The 23496-nt window shown below is 36.2% G+C and overlaps 1 protein-coding gene across 4 annotated transcripts in view; it reads left to right on the plus strand.

The window, feature by feature from the left end:
* DOCK4 (dedicator of cytokinesis 4) overlaps positions 1 to 23496 on the plus strand; it is a 240727-nt gene that overhangs the window by 94424 nt on the left and 122807 nt on the right. For all 4 annotated transcript variants that reach the window (XM_048943492.1, XM_048943510.1, XM_048943503.1 and 1 more), the window contains exons 8-10: positions 766 to 917; positions 21222 to 21303; positions 21856 to 21916. In XM_048943492.1, the coding sequence (XP_048799449.1) occupies positions 766 to 917; positions 21222 to 21303; positions 21856 to 21916 (295 nt within the window). The remainder of the gene's footprint in view (positions 1 to 765; positions 918 to 21221; positions 21304 to 21855; positions 21917 to 23496) is intronic.

Raw genomic sequence — 23496 nt, forward strand, 5'->3', positions numbered from 1 at the left:
AATTATATTGAAGCAGTAAGTGACAAACACTGAGAAACCATCAATCATAAGAAGAAACTTACAGAAAAAGAGTAATCCAGAAAATTAACGATGAAACTTGTGGATTGTACTTTCAAAAATAAAGAGAAAAATAAGATCCAAAAAATGTTTGGTTTGGGGGCTCAGTATCTTATGAAGATTGCTGTTTTAAAATTGGTTTTGGCACAACATAAGAGAAAAACAGTGCATCACCTTAATTGTTGACTAAAATGGAAAGATATAAACTGTAAAGTCAAATCAGGAGAGCTTAGTAACTTTTACATAATGTTCTGCCAGCGATTAGAAAATACGGGAGTCATTTTTTCCATTTAAAAATACTTCTATGTAGTCTTTTGCCAAAGCATTCTTTGTGTGCTTGATTAGTAGAATATCGGATCATTAACCATTTAAACCAGCTATGAAATATAATGTGGTTACAGCACAGACATTTAAAATGGGTTGAAATTCTTGGAGCAGAAAAAAGGCAAACTTCTAGAGGTTACTGCTTTTCCAAGGGACAATAATGATGCAGCGTAACGTTGGCAAAGTGGCTTTCCTACTTTCTCCTTCTCACATTAAGGAAAAAAGAAGAAAGAACAAAGCACTGTTACAAATTAATACTGAATCAAAAGCTTAAAAATTGGGAAGAAGAAAGTAATCCAGTATTGTATTTTTTTACCTTTTGTTTTGTTCCTAGATCTTTACATTTAATTCAAACTGACTGCTGTGTTTTTGTGATATGTTTAGATGGAGCATCGTCATCGAAAAAAAGACACGCCTGTACCAGCCAGCAGCCACCATCTTTTTGTTCAGATGAAGAGTCTAATGTGCTCCAATCTGGGAGAGGAACTGGAAGTAATCTTCTCACTCTTTGATAGTAAAGAAAATCGGCCCATCAGGTAGCACATAATTTTTCAGTAGGATACTGATTTTAAATTATCACTGCGCAGTGTCTGTTTTGATCTTGGTAATAAATTCCACATTGAGAAACAAGATTTTTTTTTTATTATTTGTTTTGTAATCCAGTTCCTATACTTAATATTTGCCAATATAATTTTGGATTGAAATAATATATTTTTCTCTGGCTTTTTTACTTATTTCAGTTTTCAGCTGGTTTTACTTGAGAGGGAACATATATACACCTGTGCATACAGACTGAATATTAGTTTTGTGTCTCAAAGGTTATTTTTTAGTATCTCTGTTTTCCTTTCTCCCAACCAGTGCACATTCACGTACAATTACGACTTACACTATACACTTACAACTGTTGCTTGCTTGCTCTGTAATATTTATAAGATGAATTCTCCTAGGTACCTCCAACCAGAGAGAGTTATGGAGTCTTTTTATAATAGGAGCCTGAGGTGCATGCTCTTAATGAAGCAGTCAAACCTGGTCTCACATCCATTTAGGGTTTGCTGGCCTTTTTTTCATCTGGGAGCTGATCCTGTAACCATTCTTCTGCTTATCCTAGAGCTGAAAACCTTTTAATGTTCAGTACTTATTTCTATTCCTAGCATGTTTCTGGCCAAGAGAGAGGACCAGGGAATGAACAGGATCAGAATCATGATGCACTTAGCAGATATGATTTATAGGGGGAAAGCAGAGTTGGTGGATGAGGCTTCTGAGTTCTGTGTGAGAAATATGGCAGGAAGATTGAAGGAGTGGTGCCACACTAAATGCTCGTATACTGGTGATGGAAGACTGGTCAGAAGGCTCTCATTCAGAATTTGCTGCTGCTCATTACTTGGTGTATTACTTGGTGTATTCTTTCTGTGTTCTTACTACAGGTACTGGAGGCAACATACGTCAGTCTGATTTAAGGGTAGCCACTGGAGAAATGAAAGACTAGACTTAAAAACAAATTGCACTTTAGATAAGTCAGAATACAAATGCACAAATAGAAATAAAACCTGTTACAGTAAGCCTGCTAATAGGATAAGAAGTGTTATTCAGAATGTGTGCAAAGCCATGACTGTGTACTAATTGTCTTTATACCTGTGATAATAGGAGTTTGAGGCATTGCACATGCACATTAGACTGAATTTGGCAAAATGATTTTTGTAGTTGTGCAAAATAGCTACCCACTATTTTGAAGGAAGTTTATACTGAATAAATTGATTTCTATAGCTAATGAAATCTTTAAATTGTTAGAACATTAGCTGCTAAATACTGACCTGGAATGCACTTTGGACATTAGTCACCAAAAACAGTTTTCTGTCATTTCTGAGAATTAAATGTGCATCAGGGCACATCTTTTGTGTTCGTTTCAGTGACTGGCATAGCAGGTGATGGATTTAGATGAGAGCTTCAGACCTTGACAGAAAACAATTTGAGTGTTATGGATTGCTGAAAACAAGGTTATGGCAGTAGTGGTTGTATGAAAGCAAATGGATTGGATTTCACATTCACATGAAAGCACAAATTCTAGAGCTGTTTGTCACATGCTTGCTGTGATCTGACCTTTAGGTATTGATTCCTGACTCCAGTGTCTATTTGCAACTGCTTTATTTTGTGTGAACTTCCTCATCCCATTACTGACAAACCTTGAAGAAGCGTGTTGTCATGAATCCAAACTGCTTTCTAGAACATGCGAGGAATGACAAGATGCACTTTGGGCAAGCAGTTTGTTGCTATCTGTAAAACAAACACGCACACCTCCACACCTCTCACAAATTAAAAACCTGGGAAACACATTGAAAAAAAATGAAAGCAAGGGAGTTTTCATAAGAATGGATTTAATTTCAAGGTATATATGTATCACACCACGAGTTGGAACGCAGATGTGTCCAAGCTGTGGTCTTTGTGGACTAGATATGCAAGCAACATAACTGCATTGTCTAAGATTTAAACCAAGGCTAATTGGGCTTGTGACATGGCTGTTGTGCTCTTGCTTAACATGTGCATGGCACACCTCTCTATATTTCGGTCAGTTGAGTGCTTGTTAGAGCATGTAAATTAGTGTAAAGTCTTGTGTATATGTGCACAGTAATATGATATTTCGTTCAATACAAATTGGCAAGATATTTCAGAGAGCTTTATGCCCTTGCTAGTGCTGACACATGCATGCAATAAACCTTGAGGAGATGATGTGTGAGAAGTGACTGTGTGCACAGTCATTGGTTACTGAGCTTCACACCCTGCAATGAAGACAAGGCCTACTGGCAGTAAGACACATGTGAACTGCAAAGCGTGATACCTGGATAGATGTAATCTTCTGCTAATGCTGGATGATAGTAGCATGTAAAAAAGCTGTGTTTAGCATTACCTTGAACTGTCACAACCTACATAGGTGATTTGTTTATTGATTTCCTGAGTCATTGCTAAGCAGCCCACAAGAAAAAAGCAATAAAAATACTAAATGAAACTTTTGTTAATACCACAGATAAAAGTGAGAAACCATATATGGCAATTGGTCCTGAAACAGAACATCTGATAGATAAAAATATGGGAATATACATCACTTATAATATATGTCTTCAATTTCATGGTTACAGTATTAGAATGGGGGGTTTCATTTCTTTGGGATTTTTTACTTTTTACTTAAATTTTAGTTTTGCAAGCACTACGTGTGTAACAAGCTTTCCTCAGGAGGTAATTCTGCTTGTTTGAACGTGACAGTTGGAATGCATAGTGTTAAGTACAAGTCCAGAGGTTAAAATTGCTCCAAAAATATGACTTTGTATAGATATCAATCTGGTGTTTATTGTCCAGCTGATGTAAATATACATAAAATGGGTGGTCTTTGCTGCCTCTTAAAGGAGTTCTTGTGGAGAAAGTAAAAAGACAAGAACTGAGATTTAATAATAAAATTTCTGTTCTGATATTTTTCTGTCTTAAGATTACCTTAGCTTCTTATCAGATCAACCTATGATCTCTGTATATACTTATTTCACTTTTTATTAACCCCAAGTTCATGCAATTGAAATAGCAGCTTTAAAAACTGTTGGGGGACTAGAAGCAATGTTGTCTGTATTTTCTTGTTGATAGATTGTTTTTTTCCAAACCAAATTTGTTCTACATTACCTGTTTCATACATTCAGTGAAATCTTTTGCACAGAAAGAAATTTTTACCCTGTTCAGAGAATATACTTGATACTTTATTGTGACGTATATTAATACATTATAAAATGATCTAAATCTATTTGTATACTGCTGCAGAATTTGTAGAGAATATTTTCATTATATTTGGAGTGTTTAAAGATTTTTGATAAGAGGATGTAATTTGTTGCATGCATAGAACAATATGATCTTGTGATCTTTACATAATTTACAGCTATTATTTTTTTCTGATCAACTGTGCTGTGAAATCGTTTGAAAGGTTTTCATTTTCTTCTTCCTTTATTTTAAGCCTATCTGAATTTATTAATAATGTGGATAACGTGCTGCTGTGGAAAGGTCTGAGCTTCAGGGAAGGAAAAAAATAAAAGGGAAGAGGAGGGTACTTAACATAGAGAAGCTGTGGTTTAATAGCTGAGCTTTATATTGGAGTACAAGAAGAAGGCTGTCCTTAGGACATTGTAAAATTATAGTTTTCTGAGACAATATTGAGAACTCTCATACTTAGAATATTGTCACACTGTTCATATAGAACAGTGATGGAAAATGAAACTTTTTTTTGGTTGCTATAGTTATAGATTCTTTCTGAAAAAAAGCATACCATAGCAACTGTGTCAAACCAAGTTACAAGCAGAAAGCCCTGGTCTTGCTTTTGACAGTGAGGTTAGAATTCTGTCTAATAATAACATATAACATAGTGATGTGTAAGAAGAATGTTGTTCTATAGATATAAAATAGAAAACTGTGATCCTGAATATCAGCACACAGCTTTAGTCTAATTTTCATTTCTTCTATGGTTCGCCTTAGGAACTAAGTTCAGTATGTCTTCTTGGCAGGGCTGGATTCCTACACTGCAGTGTTACCACTGTTTTTCTTTATAAAGACAACCAGATGAGGAAAAGGAGAATACTAGTGATTGCAATTCCTTCTATAAAATATTTTAAGGATGATTGCTCTAGCTTAAGAGACAGTCCAGACTCCCTGAAAGATAGGGTATGCAAATCTAAATATTTGAAGGCATAGCAAGAAACTGAGCATAGACCTTTGTTTTCTTGAAGTACTGAACTTGTTAATATGTTTTGCAACTACACCACAACTTTGTTGCTCTTTAAAAGAAAATAAGCAAAAACATCCAAATTGGTTTCACCACTCTTCATATTTAAATTCTGTATATGCTCTCCACCACTTTCTCTAAATTGATTGTGTTTAGTTAGAAAAGTGTATAATATGTTACCACGTGGAAAGTCTGTAAAAGTAAAAGGAAAAGGAGAATACTTGATAGCATAAGAAATGTATGGTTTAATAGCTGAGCTTTATATTAGAGTGCAAGAATAAGGTTGTCCTTAGGCCATAGTAAAATATTAGTTTTCTCAAGCAATATTAAGAACTGCCTAGATTAAAAGACCTCTGATTCATGCTCTGGAACCTGTTTAGATGGAGGTATCTTGTGGAGTAATAAGCGAAACTCCAAGATTAAGGCTTCTGCCAATGCTTAGCATTTCTTTTTTGTTTAATTTTGAAAGGTTTCATGATGAATACATGGACTGTATGATTTGAATACATCTCTGAAGACGTGAATTCAAGATCTTTGTTTGAATTATATATCTAGACTTCTACTACAGTTAGTTTTAGTCAGTGAAGCTTAGAAATGTTCAGCCGATAAATGTCTGTATGTTGTTGGTTCTTTAGAATCCATCAACTCGGTTGATTAAAGAGCTGCCCGCTGTACCCAGCAGTAATTTTGAGCTGAATCCATCCTGTTTCTTTCTTGCTTTTTATGGGGCTACTTTAGGTCTCCACAAAGTTTGAGCCTTCAAAATCGAAATAATTGTTGTTGAAAGAAAAAAGGATGGATATTCAATATTACTTATCTGACTTCTTGCCATTAGCCTCTCGCAGTGGAATCTATAAAGAGAAGTTCCCTGAATTTGCTCTTAAAATATTTGCAAAGAATTTTACAGTGGGGGGATCAAAAATTTGTGGTACACGTATGTACAAATTTAGAATTGTTGCTTCAGTGTATTTTGAAATTGTTTTCTTAATTTAAAAAAAGAATTATCTGAAGGACCCTTTTGTTGTGTTTAAGGAATATTTTTCCAATAAACTGATCGTTTGATTATGTGTTGGCCTACAAGTGTATTCCTAAGCAAGTACCTGTTAAAGTAAATAAGATGCAGAAATTAAAATTGTAGAAACATTTTTCTGTTTTTGATAATGTATCTTAATTATTTTAGTGCTTTGAATGAAAGGAAAATTAAGTAAATTTGTAACTACATCATTTTGAAATAATTTTTTCTTTTGAACAGCTCACAGTCTTTCTTATATGTACAAAGAGTTAGATAATAACAGCTTTTCAGGTGAGATGTGAGAAACTATGATGTAGAAATTAGTGACTTGCCCAGAGAAGAAGTCAGGTAGTGATAAAGATTCAGTGATGCTGGGAGAGGCAAGGTCAGTGTTTGACCTTCAGGCTTCCAATCTAAGGACTTCTCTAGATTTGTAGCAGCTGTGATGTTTTGCTTCCATCCACCTTAGTGTAATCAATGCACACTTTGGGCAACAGATTTTTTTTCTGTTGAATTTAGGAAGCTAGAGATCTTAACGTTTCTTTGGGATGCTATGAGACGCTATTGTATTCTTCTTGAGGCTTTTTTTGTGGCTGGAAATTACTATTAAAAATTAATTTTTTTAATCATGTTGGTGCTTGCAAAAGCATCAATTCTGTTGCATTAATTATGTAGTAGTAAAATACAGGCTTATGACTTTATTATTGCTAATAAACTGTTACAGTTAATATTACTTTGCAGAGCATTTCTATATTTATATAATTACACTGATTTTAATACATGCCTTCACGCTTTAAAAAGCTATGTATTGTGAAGAGCATTTACTTCATGTGGAAACTAGAAAACTGTAGAAGTTTTCTCTTGATATCAAGTATAAATCTCAGTGAGACACGTGTTTGTACTTGCTTCATTAAAACTACAGTTGTAATATTCTGCCTTGTTAGTGCATAATAACTTGACTTTGTGTATATGCATATGTAGACACACATATTTTCTAGCTAAACTAGCTGTAGGAATGATTTGTGTTATCCCTGCATGGTATTTGGTAAATTTGTGAATGGCTCTACTTTAACATGATGCAGCCATATGACTTGCCTCAGTAAAACTCTTTGTTTTATGCACTGCTATGTCTTCTTAACTTATATTCTTCTTTTTATTTTTGTCCCAATCAAAAGCCTTGTTTGTGTATTCTTCAGCTTTTTATTCTTTAAAAAAGTGAAAAGTTGTCTTGATTAAGCTTTATTTTGTTGCGCTAATTGCACTGAAAAAAATCTAATATACAAGCAAAATTTTGAGTGTACACAGTTGTAGTATTAGTTTTGTATTTGGAAAATCTAAGAAGTCTGTTATCATATTTTTAATTTTCTCCTAAGACTTTTCTGTCTTTCAGTTCAGTCCTATGTTCCTGGTTGCTGCTGAGCTTTTACCGGGTACTCAGAGGTGTACAGCAACATAGTGTATTCTAAAGTGCATTTTCTCAGCATATTCAGTCTCGATGTGTCGAGAGTCCAGGCAGTAATTAATTCGTGTTGTTCTAAAATGCTTTTGTAAAATCTGTTCCTTGAAGATGGCATGCTCTGCTAATGTTTGAGAAAAGCAAAATCCAAAGAGCTTATCAATGTAATACTGAGCTTTGAAGGCTTGTTTCATGTCATCTAAATTTGCTGTAAGATTGTGCTGTACAGGCAGTGGTGGCCAGTGGGAGTTGCAGAACAGCAGCGGATGTTCAGAGCCCGATGTTAACATCTGTAAATGTTTGGAGGATTTCAGTAAAAACAATTTATGAGGTTGTGTGATCTGAATGCCCAGCAATGGCGAGAGTCTGTCTTCGAGTTTAATCCAGTAGAAATCCACTAAAACTATTTTGGATTGTGAATCAAAAGACGGATTGTGGAGACAACCAAGAGATTTTCTTCAAAAGCAAAAATCTGATACAAACTAAGCTGATGATGTAGATCTTAAAATAGCATATATAAGGTGAGTATTACAGGATTATAGTTTGAACACAGAAAATTTGTGTAGAAGATGGAGCAACTCAGCTTTACTTCTATCACTTTTTACCTTGGGCGTTAGCCATTACAATTACATTACAAAGACATTTTCATAGTTGAATGGGATTTTAGATGCCTGATTTGAGTTGATTTTAGTGTGAGGTGCACTTACAGGAAAATACATAATTTAAACTCCTGGTACAAGATAGGATTCTGTGGGTCTCCAAAAGAAGACTGGAAATGTGTGTTCTCTAAAACATTTTGTAAGAGTTCGACAATCTTGTGTTCTTCATTAGTTAGTTTCTAAATCTGTTGTAATATGTGATTATTTGTGGGGTTTAGGAAGCTTCTGATATTTTTCTATACTAAATAAATAACTGGTAGCTTTTCTTCTGTAAATTCAGAAGATTCCCAACAGTTAGAGTATCAAAGAATGTGGTGATGATTGTATGCTTTGTAGGTATCTTATTTTCTTACCAGCATAAAAGTTTAGTAAATAAACCAGCAGTGAGGTTGCACATACCAAGTCTATAATGCATACTTAACAGATGACACAGATCACAGTTTGCACTGTTAGATTTTTGGAGAAGTAAAGGTCTTCTGATCATAGTATGTTCTTTTCCCCTGGTTGTGCTCATATCATTTACAAAGTGCAGCGGTTGTGGAAGTGGTGACTTTAGTGTTACCAGAAGAAGCTGGGCTCTGGACTCTGGAGATCTGAGACAAATTCTTCAATAAAAAGTATATATTGTTTTATTTACTGTTTTTGTTTGAAAGATCTCACCATCTTTTTTCTCACCAACTTTGATGTTTTCAAGATTATGTGTATTATTCACAGTTTATTTTTTGCCACAATAATGTTCTGATGCTAGACATACGTTTTGCTTTCTGAAAGTCAAATATCTCAGTGTCCTGTGAGATACCTACCTTTTCAGTGTAGCTATTGTAAGACCATATTTCTATTTGTTGTACATCGCTACCCAGAAATTCTGTCTGTTTCTTTATTGAAATTTAGAGACACAGGCAATTATCATCTTGTGGGTGCACTATGAAAAAGGGAATGGAGGGTGTTAAGCCAGTTACCATGAATGCAGTTACCTACATTTGTTCAGATAAGTGGGCTTTGTTCTCGTTATTGATGATATGTATGAGGATGCTGCTCCGTCTCCTGCCCAGAGTCCCAGTTGTTTTGCTGACCTTTACATTTATGTAGTGTTTGTGCCTCTGTGTGTTACAACAACATACTGCAGTAGAATGCTGACATTTTTTCCTTAAGTCTGCAATGGCACACACGGTTCTTGTCTAGCTGTATCTTCTCTAAGCCACTTTCTTAATGTTATCATTTTCTCCAAATAGCAATGCTATTAATAGGGCAGTTTTAAGGCAGCACTTTAGAAAGATGGAGTGTGTTAAGAATTTCCTTAACAATGATACACATTTAGTGTCTGTGTCAATATGATATGAATGTCTTATCACAAATGATTGATGCCTCTGGCCACATCTGCGGGAGAAGCGGAGATAAGCTGCCATGCTAATCCTCCTTCTTCTGTCACCTTGAACAACCTTGTTTGTTACTATCATATTGCCCTCAGATGAGCGCAGATTCTTCATCAACACAAAGAGGAATAGACTGCTCACCCAAGGCAAATAAAAGTAACCTATGTTTTCTATTCTGTAATCTTTTGATTATATGTTTAAGGACCGTGTAGACTCTATGCCGTATCAGAGATTAAACAGATTACCCTTTGTTTGTTGTACTCTCAACCTCAACTTCTTAATACACATCATTAACATTTTAATGTATTTCTTCTTTTAGTTGTGTAATTACTTAAATCATTTTTATCTCTTGCTGAAAACTGAAACCCATGGTTGATGGGTCAAAATATTTGCTGATTTGTCTTTTTTTTTTTTTCCATTTAAGAAGCAAATGCTCTTTCCCCTTCCCTCCCCTCCCACTGACCCCTATTCTGTGGAAATTTTAAAGAATTTTAGCACAGGAAGAAAGATGTCTAAACATGCTTTTTGCAACTTCCCCAAACATAAGAGTTGCTATCTATTATGGCAGCTCAAATAAACCAACTTCTAGCCACCCCTCTCATTAGAAATTTACAGAATTGACTAGTGTTAATTGTTGACAGTCAGAAAAACAGCAATAAAGAGAGGGCTTGAACACCTTTCCAACCTAACTAATGATTTATTTCCATCTCCCAGAAGTCTCACTGCTTTAAACCTGAGATGTCTTTCATTGCAAGCTGAGATACCATTGTGGCCTCGGTTGAGCTAGAGCTCAAGGAGTCAGTATTATTTTAAACATGCAAATCAGTGCGGTTACACTTGAGTTTTAATTTCCAGTTTACTCAGGATCAATGCTCCAGACAGCACTCAAATAGCTGAATTCTTTCTTGCTTCTCAGCAATGTGGGACACTAAGCCACGAAGAAGATGGAAAAATATACTTGTGAAACAGTATGGTGCATTGTCTCACACACTACAGTAGTTATTTAAAAAGTACAGGCATGTCCTGTGATTGTGATCATCTACCTATGAGGAATTTGTTCAATGTAGCTGTGGGGAGCAGTTCACTGGCCATAGTTATTTAGAAATTCAGGGCAAGGAAAGACAAGTGGTGAAATGTTATAGTATGGCAGTTATAGGGTAGTTATTATCTAGCAGAGTTGAAAAGTTGAAAAGAATGTGTAAAGAGCTATACTTCCATAAAGAACCAAAAGACCCAGCTGCCTATTGGTGCTGCCTTTCTGGTATTCCAGAGGTCCCAATTCAGAACCACCTGGATGAATTTTAGGGGTTTTTTTGGTTCTTTCCATAGCACTGTCATCATGCAGATGTTCCACATTAGGAGCTTTATTTGGAATTTTTTGTTGTTCTTGTACATACTGTGTGTGTCTACTGTTCTTTCCAGGTTCTTTCCAGACACCCGATTCTTTATTTTATTCTCTGTATCTACAGTGAAAAGAACAAATGAAGACTGGGGAATCAGTGAGACCCTTTAAAATTAAGTTTATTAAATTAAATTTCAAATTAAATTTGGAAAGCAGTTTAGACGGTACAATGTATTTCCAATACAAAGGCTGGAGACTGTGCACACATTCATTTTTACATGTGTGCATACATGCACATACATTAATTGATATTCACATTTTCTGCTACTGTACATACCATCTCATTGTTTGATATTTAAATTCTGTGCTTTTGAATGTCATGAAAATTCAGAGGATTGATTAATAGAAGGAGAGATTCACTTCCACTGTTACCTAAAAGAACTTAAGTCATTTGGGGAAAAAACAGAATGTGTAAGATTATGTTTTCATTGTTTCAGAATCACTTCCCTGCTCCCATAGCACAGAATTTCTTGGAAGGAGTGATCTCTGACTAGAGAGGCACAATTCACACTAGACTTTGTTGTAGCTTTTCAGGAACGGGATGTTTTTCAAGAAAAAAGACATGTAGTTGATAGCATACTCAGTACAATGCAGTCTAATACACTACACACAGTCTCGGTTCTCCCTGTAATCTGTCATTAAGTGATATGCTATTCTGCCTTTCTCTCTTAGAATACTATGTTTTAACATGCGTAACCTACACTTAAACAGTGTTCTTTGGAAAATTGTTACATGAATACCTCAATGTTATCTATGAATGTTTTCTGTCTTGGAGCAGCCTTGGATCCTGGGCAGGATTTGAGGTACAGAATCTCGCAGTGCTTCTGGTAGAGGAAGTGACATAGGGGAACTGGAAGAAATGAACTAGCTCAGGGCTATGTCTCCTTTACAGTGTTTCCACAAAAACATATTTTTTATTTTTACAGGACCACAGCATAGTGGGGTTCAGTGTTACTTTTAGTTTCCTGTGCATCGTGTGCAAGCATTTTTAATCTCGTGCAATACTTAAATTACACCTTGGTGAATTACACAAAATCAGTGCATGTGTATCTGTACCTCGTAGATGCAGAAGAGATTATGCATCTTGGCTTTGTCAGATATTTTGATGTCCTTCATTCTAGTTGAGTCACTCATTACTCCGTTTTGTTCCTCCTTAGAAACAAGGTAACACAAGAGGAGCCTGGTTTTATTCTGCTCATTCAGGACTTGGAGTTTTAGCATGAGGGTAGAAACTTAAAAATCATTTTTTCAAGAGGGGCCATTACTCTTTTAACAATCCATTACACATTTAGAATAAAAATATCTAAATATCTCACAGAATGGTTAACAGTGGTGTGTACTTCATTGAATAAGGTGGCTATTTTTTTCATTTTGGTGTTATCCTTTATACTGACTGATGTACTCACTACTATTGGCTTTGTTTGTGATAAGCTACCTGGTAATTTACACAAGTGGGCAAGACTGCATTTGATGTGATTGAAAGTATACATATGGTTATAAGCAGCAGCTTGAAGGAGAAACTTGAACTTACAGAAACTTTAAAAGCTTCCCTTCTTAAACTGTGCAACATTCTTTCCCATTATTCACTGTGAACAGAATGATTCTGATGTGCAAGAATATATTCAGGCCTATTTTGGCAGGGTAGTGAAGTAACAGGCGTCATAGGACATCTCTTGATCCTAGAATGAGGAGAAATTCTGGAGTAGGAGTTACCAAGAGAAGATAAGCAAAGATGTTTCTTGGTTGCAGTCAGGTGGATTACTCCAAATGGGAAATGCAAAGGTTGCGTATCAAGTGAATAATGCTGTTTGCCTGAGAATACTGAATTAAGCTCCCTGCTGTGGAGTTCCTTCATACCAGAAGGAAGAATGCTGGCCTTGTCAGTTTGCCCAATTAGTTACATTTGCATTTGTTTTACAGTGAAAAACAACCCCTAAAGAAGAGTAGAAACACTTGTGCTAGCTAGTAGCTTGACATTTAAAGTCAATAATAAATACATTGGAACTAGAGTCTGTCAGTTACCATGTTCATGCAACTTGCCTCTCACAGTGTAACAAGGATTTCTTTTAATTCTTTGTCCCCAGTTTGCTTTTGACCTGAAAAGTCTGTTTGGGATTTAGAAACTTCACAGGAACATATCCTAACTAATGAGAAATTTCAAAATCGGTGGGTGTGTATCTTATAAAGATTTCTATATCTCTGTCATGTTTCTCCATTGTACTTGGTATTTTGGGGGATGCCTACTTTACTTCAAATGGTCTCTTTGAAGGAAGATAAAAGCACTGGATATTTTTACCTTTATTATAGCAGGCATTCTCCACAGATGGTATTATAGTTAAGTTGAAAATTACTCCAATGTGTCTTATAGAAAGTAAAGTGACATTGGATTAGCATCTCATGTGCATGGCACTCAGATATCAATAGCAAAAATATATCTTTCCTTTATAAGTAAGTCGTTTTTGGTAGCTCAGTTTTATTTACTTGTCAACAGCAGTAGTATAAGCAGATGTGATTTACGTTGCAGGCAGAATGTGTACAAAAGGAATGTTTGGCACAGCTGTGTCCTCCAAACATTTTGGCCTTGGTGGTTTGTGTAACAAATGTCTTTTCTACGGATCTTTACTGCCACTCATTGCCAAGTGATCAGAAAGGTTAATCCTGGCTTTAAGACGTTCTATATGTTTTAATAGTACTCATTTTTATAGATCATTCCATTAATCTAACCTTGTGCAATACTGTGTAATTTGCTGTGATTAGTGAGAATTTTGATAAATTGCTTTTTAAATTCAAACCATTCAGGAACTGTAAGAGAATAATAACCTCTTGCTTCAGGGTAGTGTTCCAAGTCTTTTTTGAGGAGCTGGCATTTCATCAAGACCGTTTGCATTGGCTGGTCTGCCTAGACTTTTCTGCTTATTGCTTGTAAGGCAGCTTTTGTAACATTTTAACACTTGTAAGGGAGAATTTCCAGCAAGGAAACCAAATTTGTGGATAGCATTTCATAACTGAGGTAGAATGGGGTAGGAATGAGTTGGCAAAGACAGGTATGAGTGTAGTTTAGCAAGAATTTGCTTTTGGAAGGCTTTTAAAATTCATTTCTTTAAAGGTTTTGTATTTATGAGAAGACATAACTTGTTTCTTTCATTGTATTTCTAATATGCTCTTAAATCAACAAATACAGATTAATTATTCCCAATTGAAGTGTGTTAGATATTAGCTGTTTCATTACATATCTCAGTTACTCTTATGGAATTTCATTTTCGGTGAAAGAAATGTTTCAGAGATTTTCTGATATCTTCTACTTGCTATGGTAGGAGTGATGATGCTCACTTATATAGAGATTCTCTTGGATAGCCATACCCATTTTACAGCAGATAAACTAACCCGAGAGAAACCTTTGATCTGGAGTAGGTCTTTCTTGAGCATTAACAAATAGCCCTCATACTGATTGCAGTGTAAAAACTGAAAAGCAACAGGAGAAATTATTGCTTTTAATTGCTGTGATGAAAACATTGCAAGGAGTAACCTCTGCTCTAGCTGGTGTTTTACCATTTGAAGGTTAAATGATAGATTATTCTTTAGAACTGAGTGAAGTTTTAGAATAGAGGTGTGTATGTGCACCACTCGTGGTGTATTTGTGACAAGTTTAAGTAATTATCAGAGATGTTTAACAGCAGAGGTTTTCTGATGGGCTTACGGATCGTGTTAGCAAGAACTCGTTGTCCTGGGGTCTGATAAAAGGCAGAGACATCACAAGACAACACAGCATTGCTGTTTTTAAGCCCCCAAATGAAGATGAATACCCCTTTGGGCTTTTGGAGGAGTGGGATATCCTTAAATTCCTTTCACTTTTACCAATTCCTCTTTGAAATTTACAAATTCCAAAGAATTTCCATCTTTGGGGTAAAAATACAGCAAATCTTCTTGTATCCATGCTGTTGCCTCAGCCAGGTGCTGGGATAATGATCAAGTCTGTAATTCAGCTTAAGGGATCTGTAGGTCTGTGTGCCGATAATGCTGTGCTGCAAAATGTTTATCATTGGTGGCAGACTAAGCTCACCATTACAGAAGGCTCTGGCTTCTGGTTGTATTCTGTTTTTAGTTGAAAATACATGATGAGAGATTCCAGTGTGCTTTTTGCTTTTCAAAAACACATTGTCTTCCTCTCACTCTTAGTACTTCCCCAAAAAATAATTTTAAATTGTCATTTTCCAATGTAACTTGTTAATCTTTTCAGGAAATGTGTAGTACCACCTTTTAGTTAAAATACAGTTGCAAATATTAATAGAGTATAATACAATACAGAGTGTGTTGGCAAAAACTGATTTTTTAAGGCTGTCTTCTGTTAGTAAAGAGATGGAAGGTGGAGCTTGTTTTAGCTAATATATTTATCTGATTTTCTTTTCCACCACTCTCCTCTCCCATCTCCCTTTATTCTCTCATTTTTCCTTCCTTCCTCATTAACTCTACCTCTAACATACGGAAAATTTGACTCCTCAGCATAAAGCTAGCATTCGAAATATTTTTTGTTCTTCCCATTGTCAGCACATCTAGATGTGATGATAAGCTTCATTATAGCATCATAATATTGGTTTGGTGATTTTATTTTAGTTTCTGATAGTGCTTTTATCTGAAATTGGCTGAAATCTTTTTTTTCTGATACTCATTCTTCCTTTCCCTCTTTGCTCATTGCTACTTCTTTTTCAGCCTGAAATGGGAGTATGGTTTTCACAAAAGTATGTAAAAGGGTTAAAGTACGGGGACTGACTTACTGTGGAACATCTTGTACTGCAAAGTCTTGTTGGCACATCTACCATTCAGTTAGTTTGTAATTAAGAATACTTTTAGGGCTTTTTTGTCTATTTACTTCAGTAACTTATGACTTGTACCACATTCCTCTGCATTTCACCCCTAAGTAAAAGGGCAGCCTTCTGTGTCTGACTGTGGTTTTATGATGTCAATGACCCTTTAGCTACACATTACAGAATCACAGAATCACAGAATCACAGAATCACCCGGGTTGGAAGGGACCCCAAGGATCATGTAGTTCCAACCCCCCTGCCTAGCAGGGCCACCAAACATACACATTCAGATCAGGTTGCCCAGGACCCCGTCCAACCTGGCCTTAAACACGTCCAAGGACGGGGCATCCACAACCTCCCTGGGCAGCCCGTTCCAGGGCCTAACCACTCTCCTAGTAAAGAACTTCCCCCTAACATCCAACCTAAATCTTCCCTCCTTCAACTTAAAACCATTTCCCCTAGTCCTGCTGTTGTCAGCCCTTTTGAAGAGTTTACTCCCCTCCTGGGTGTAGGTTCCCTTCAGGTATTGATAGGCTGCAATGAGGTCACCCCGCAGCCTTCTCTTCTCCAGGCTGAACATTCAGTAAATCCAAATTCTAGCTCTTAGTAAGCATCCCCTAATGGTGTTCTGGAATTTGGTAGACCTGAGCTCATGCAGTGCACATCAATATTCTCTTATTGTCTCTCAGCATTTAGTTTAGAAAACACTAAAACCTTTATTTACATAGGGGCCACTAGCAAAGATGTCAGAAAGGGAAGTTGTGCTCAGAGTATTGGATGAGCAGCTTCACTGTAAGTGTATGCCATATGGCTATTTTTCTTGCTTGTTTTGTTTTTTGATAGTGTGTTTATAAATCATAGAACAAGCAGTCTGTCTAGACTGCTAACATGTGACTGGTAACGTTTTCCTGCTAATACTGAGAAAATAGGGGTCGCTGATGAAAACAGAACAGTTTGTGGCAGTGTTTCTTTTAAGTTCCTGTGTTAAGCCTGCAGATTTGGAACACATTGTTGCTTCACTAATACACGGGAAGTTACAGTACAGAAATCCCTCACTGACCTTCTTAAATTAATCTCTCCAGCATTAGTTATTTCCTTATTTTCGGTGGGAAGACAGCAGAGTTTAAATCTGTGCAGCATATTTATCTGTGAAGATTGGTGCTCATAAAAAATGCATTGCAATCTAAACTAAAATCAAATCATCTTCATAGAAAGGAAAGATATTTCTGCTTTGGGATTTCTGCTGTATGTGGTTGCTGTATATACGTATGTGTAAATGACTGCTGAGAAAGCTGCTGTGAAATAAGATCCTAGCCCTAGATTTCACCCTCTGGAGCTTTTGCAACTGTTTGAAGCCAAGCTTTCAGATCTTGGGAATTCTCAGTCTTTATTTTGTTTTTGAAAGGCTGTTTACTTTCCTCCATCATTTTCTAACCCATTTTTCTCTATGGAAATACTCTGAATTGTTTATAAACAAGAATGCTCTCTATATTTTACTAAAAAGTTATTTTATTATCATGATCTTGCAAGTATATCTGCATTTGCTCTGTGGTAATGTTCAAAGGTAACTGTTTTTATCTGAACTGTAACTGGTGCTATTTTTTTTTTTTTTTGCTTGAAACGCATTGTAGCACTGAACAAAGATTAAGATTTTGGGGGGGTTATTGTGTTCAGTTTGCCTTTCTCATTGCTACGTCCCATGCTTCAGTCAAACAAAATCTCAAATTCAGATGAGGAAAATGGATCGGCACAACCGTTACATGTCTGTTGCAATCAGTGCAATTCTTTGTGGTGCGACCAAAGTCTTCGGCTTTTAATTGTGTTGTGAATCATAATCTCATGGTCTGTGAGTGTAAGCAGCACTTGCAAATTTCACATCCATGTGGATAGTGAGTAGGAAGCTTTTAAAGGATGTGCCTTTGGCTTCTGCAGAAAGTATGCTCAGTGAAGAAAGAGAACACTCTCAGCTAAATTCAGCATTTGCCTGTTCCTAGGTAAACTATGACAATAGTTTATCCACTGGTAGACAGTTTCTTGTTAAATGGTATTTTCTTTAAACTGATATTTCTAGTGATTTCTTTAAAGGCAAAAAAAAATGCAGCAAGGTATGTGTGTATACAAATATATATTCCTTCTACATAGTCCTACAGACTGAAGAAGGTAAGGTGGTAAAATTCAGAATCACCTTGTGTTGATCAAATTTATATTAATGAATACTGCAGGTTTCAGCACACAAAAGTTGTATTATTACTGCTGGAACAGAGGCTTGTTTTCTTTTTTCTTTAGTTTTGCACATTATCCAACAAAATGGGTCCTAAAGCTTTAACTTTAAGTACATAATATAAGTAAATATGGACTTTGCGTGAGATTCCATAAATAAAGCTTTGTGCTTTCTTATGGTATTTTCTGATATTGAGAAGGAAGTAAATGTAAACGAAAAGACATAAGTCTGTTGAATAACGTTTTTAAATCAACAGCAAAATACCAACTTGTTTCTCTTAAAAAAATATATCCATGTAAACATTCTTTAAAACTCAGTTTTAAAGTTTCCATGGAGACAAAAGCTGCAGAAGTTGGCTGTATCATGAAACAGGAATGTTTCTGAGAAAATAACATTTTCATGCACTCAGAGGTATTTGAGTTCAACTGTACTATTCTTAGGTTCTGCCTTTTATGCTGTCTGATGAAAAAAACCCAAACCTACATAGCTGAAGACTGCACAAACGTTTTTAAATGCTCCCAAGAAAAAAGGCTAGGCATTTGTAGGTTCAGCCTGGGTAAGTGGCAGTCATTTAATGAAGTACTCTGCAGTCATAACTTCTAAGAAATGTGCTTTTGAAGCTAACAGTGACTTGGGCTATAACATTAATGTGGCCAGCTGGTCTAGAGAAGAGATTATTCCCTCCTGTGCAGTTTTGGTTAAACCATGCTAGTTTGGATCCTCTCGTACAAGACAGACATGAGTGACTGATGGCAATTCAGCAGAAGACCTCGAACTGGTTGGCCTGTGGAGTGAAGCTGAGGCAGTGGGCCTAGGTCAACCTGGGGAGGGGGCTAACGGGCATCTGCCTGTACCTGCAAGATGGTCAGTGCCATTAATTAACATAAGCAAGAAATGAAACAAGAAAGGCTGCATCTGAATGTAAGGAAAAACCTGAGGATAGTCAGGCATTGTCCGCTGGAGCTGTACAGCCTCTATCACTGGAGATTTTTAAAGCCTGACTGGATGAGCTCTGAGTAAGCCTATCTGACTTTATGGCTGGTGCAGGAGGTTGGACTTAGAGACCTTCTGAGGTCCTTTTCAATGTGAATGACTGATTCTGTGAATGATTGATCCAGATTTTGCACAAAGCAAATGCTGGTGTAATAAAAATTTAATTAGACTATATTGTGTCACATCTTATCCAACATATTTCTTGTGATTTGCCAGCTGCATTTTGAGAGCAGTGCTAAAGCATGCTTAGCTTTTGGAATAAGCAGGAGAGGTGGGTACAGCTGGAAGAAAACCAGTTGCAATCATCCCAGTTTGGATTTTTTTTTTTTTGTTTTATTTGAGTATTACAGGCTGTCCAGACTCAACAGTCTGGCCAGGTAGGGCTGGGGGTGAAACTGTGAAGAGTAACAGATACACTGGCTGCTCTGAAAGTAGTGCCTCCGAATTTATTATATCAGCTCATGGTGTCAGAGGTGGATGATATGGCAGTAGAGGCTGAACCTTGAAACCAGTTTTCTGTTATATGTTGTTGCTGTGTGACAGATGGCAGCAGAGGGGCAGTCTGACACAATGATGTCTGACATGGAAGTGCATATGAAGCAAAGGTGTGGAATTGAATTCCTCCATGTGGAAAAAATGGCACCCATTAGTATTCATCAACACTTGCTGAACGTTTATGGAGACTGAACAGTATATGTGAGCACAGTGAGGCAGTGGATGATGTGTTTCCTCAGTGGTGACAGTGATGTGAAAGACAAATCACATTCTGGAAAGCCGTGCACAGCTGTCATGTCACAAAATGAAGACTGTCTCAGTCAGCTTCTCTGTGCGAATTGGCGGATTATGGCCAGGGGACTATATACAGAGCTGGCTTCAGTGCATTGGAAACAATGGTGGCAACACTTGAGTATCGAACAGAAGGAACGCTGCAAGCAAGTTTGTTGGGATCTATTGAACCAATATGAGGCTGAAGATGGCAGTTTCCTGGCGTCGTTATTGGTGACAAGACTGTCCTACCAGACCAACCATATAGTCTGGATTTAGCACCTTCTGACTTCTATCTGTTTGGATCAATGAAAGTGGACTGCATGGGCAACATTTCCCTAGCACCACTGCCATCATAGCAGCTGTGAAACAGTGGGTCACCTCTGCTGGTGCAGATTTTCATTAGCATGGCATGCAGGTTCTTTTTCATCACTGATGAAAATGCATAGCTAATGGTGTGACTGTATTGAGAAACAGTGTTTTGTAGCTGGGAATTTGCTCTATCAAATAGTGTTGTTCTATTGTTTGTATTGTGTACAACTTACCATTTGTTAGTCCTCTGCTTTTTCCCACGTTCCATGTCTCTTAATGCATAAATGTTATGGTTATGTATATATCTAGATATATATATGTCTACTATATATATATATATATCTAGTACAAAATTACCCAAACCATGGAAAGCTTGAATTTTCCAAAGTTTTCCATTCATGAAAGTGACAAGTTCTCCTAGAGATTGTCCATGATGAAGCTAGTATCAAATAGGAATTTTTCAAAGAGTAATTTCTCTTTCAGTGGTTCTTTTGCCCACTTTTACTCCAAAATAAGAGTTCTCTGCATCTCTCTACTATCACTGTTGTTATTTGTATCGGATGCAGTACTTGGCACCCTGCAGCTGACTGCAGAACAGAATTCTGAAAATGAAATTTGTCTGCTGGAACTTATAAGATCACTAAAATCAGTGTAGTCTAGAAAGAAATTTTCATAGAGTTAGGCAGGAAAAATGTCCCCTGGCATTTATCTTCCTGTCTTTGAAAAAGAATATTGATTGAATACGAATGTGGCAATGTTGACATTTGTTTAGCAAGAATCAATACAACATCACTCGCATCTAATTTCAGTTCTAGGATATAGAATTTTATTGCTCTATGGACTAGGGTATACAGTATCATTTTTTTCAAACTACAATCAGTCTTCTAGTTTGCATTGAGTTTTCAGTAATTTTATTAGATGATTAACTGCTCTTATCTAGTCTTTTCCTTTTTTTTTCTTGATACATTTCAGCCTTTTAATAAGCAATTATTTCATTCTTTTATATCTTGACAAAGGTACATCTAAAAATAAGATCAGTATGAGATCTAATTTTCTGTAGTGTTGTTCAAAGTATCTGTTGTATTTGTTTTCTTACAGTGAACGATTTTTTTTAAGACTGAATAGAAATGGTTTGCCAAAATGTCCAGAAAAGCCTGAAAGACACTGTTCTCTTTTTGTGGTGAGTTATTCCTATTCTCAATCCTTTTTATGCTGGGTATTTATGTAGTTGACTCAGTGGTGCTCCCTAAGCTTTTACTTTATTAGTTCTAAAGGGTGGTTAACAGGTATTATTAAAATCCCAAGTTGAATGTTTTTTGGCAATATGTGGATGTATGTACTCCATGTGCAAATATATAGCAATCTTTTTCCTTTCAACAAAGATTTGTGACTTCTAGGCCCAAAATATGGTTTGTGCAGTGTTCTTTGTAACTTCAAGATATTAGGAGTTGCACAAAAGCACCATTACTCCTCAAGGCACGCGTTGAATCTTTTCTGTCCTCTCCCATTTTGCTGCCTTACAACAAATTCTTGCCCATGATATTTTAGGTCAGACATATTGAGTGCATGACCACCAATTTGAAGTGTTAAATAGATAATTTGTTAATTCTGTATAAATGACCTCACTGTTCATTTATTACTGTTACTGGCAATAAAAACAATGCATAAAGATCTTTTAAAATATCACATTTTAATCAGGAGGCAGAAATAATGAGGTTCTGATCTTGTGCAGGATTTGAGTAGCAGTGAACTAAGGAAGGACATCTATATCACTGTGCACATTATTCGAATAGGTAGGTATAACGGTCTGTGAGTAGAAATCTGACATTTGGTAGGTATATAACAGTGAAGAAAACCACTTGGGGTCAGCTTTGGGATCTGTTAGATTTGCAAAGTCTCTGTATAAATTTCATGAAGCAAATGCCTCTCTTCTAATGGGAAAATTGCCATGAATTTCTCAGCACTTTTTTGTGTTATTTTTCAAGTGTGCAGATGAATTTTGATACAGTATTTTTTGTTAATATTGCAAAAGACAATTAGGGCATCATATGTGAACTGTACTAAAATGATGGAGTTGTCACTGGTGAGTCCATTCTTGTTACAAAGAGAGTAATTTCAAGCATTGTTTGTTCATGGGAAACTTACCTAGAAATTAAATAGCATCTGATGAAATTGTTCAGATAAGTTTTGTCTTCTTCCTGATCTCTTTATAAAGAGGAGAAGGATGTAAGAGAACAATGTCATGTAATAATTTTAATCCATGACGGTACAGGCAGATATTGTGTCCTCTGAAACAAAGCTGAAGAGTCAAAAAGTGTGCTGCATATATATTTAAAGAAGTTAACCTGGTTGTGCTGATTTGAAGCAAGATTCTTTGGGTCTGCTTTTGAGCTCTTAGATCTATTCCTTTTTCTGTAAATGGTCTCCCTAGTTGCATCACTGCATTACTAAATATATTTTCCTTTCTTTGCAAGGTATTTTGTTTTCAAATATGGTAGTTATAACTTGCGCTGAGTTCAGAAACAATTTATTGTAGAGTAAATGCTGTTTGACAACTCGGATGATTTTTCCTTGGACTTTCATGATGTTGTAGTGTTTCACTGGAATATCAAAATAATTGCATTTTTATTGGCAAGGACTGAGAGAAAGTGTAGTAAATTGTGGTGTAATATGACTTAATTTGAGGAGAGTAAATGCTTTAAAGAACAATGTGGCATAGAATTTTCCCTTCTGTGTAGTTATAAAATATATTCACAGCCAAGTCTATATACGAATGACTGAAATGCTAAAAAGTTAAAATAACATTTATATGCCTTGTGGTGTGAAAGTGAACAATTACTCTTTTAGCTTCTGTGATGTATAGAATATACGGAAGAGGCATTGCCTGTGGCAAATACAGCCAGAGGCTTTTCTTGTCACAAGTTAAGACTTGGTAGGAAAGATACATAGCTACCAGAACATAATTGAATAAAATGGTTAGAAGGAGGGCAGTTTCATCTATCAAAAACACCACAAGAGGACTGATGAATTGCATTTAAATAAAATAGAAAAATACTTTGTTTCAACTCCATTTTCCTTGACTGCCTTCTTTCTGTACCATAATTTGTTCTTCTGCCCTTTATCATTTTTTCTCCCTGAGTTTCATCTCTCCTCGATTTCTGCAGTTTTATCCCCCTGCTAGCAAGTTGCCTGCTTGGAGGCAGCGTTTGATTTCTAAACTGTAGTGGTTCAGTCACAAGACCTCTCATATAAATCAGAAGTAACAACAGCCACAGTAAAATATTGTTATTGGACAGCAAATGGTGGACACTCTGTCATGTCTGAACACTAAATTTTATTTGGTGGTGTCTCAAGTAGAGCTGTCACTGAGTAT

Source organism: Lagopus muta, chromosome 1, assembly GCF_023343835.1.
Source record: "Lagopus muta isolate bLagMut1 chromosome 1, bLagMut1 primary, whole genome shotgun sequence".
NCBI classification, from domain to species: Eukaryota; Metazoa; Chordata; class Aves; order Galliformes; family Phasianidae; genus Lagopus; species Lagopus muta.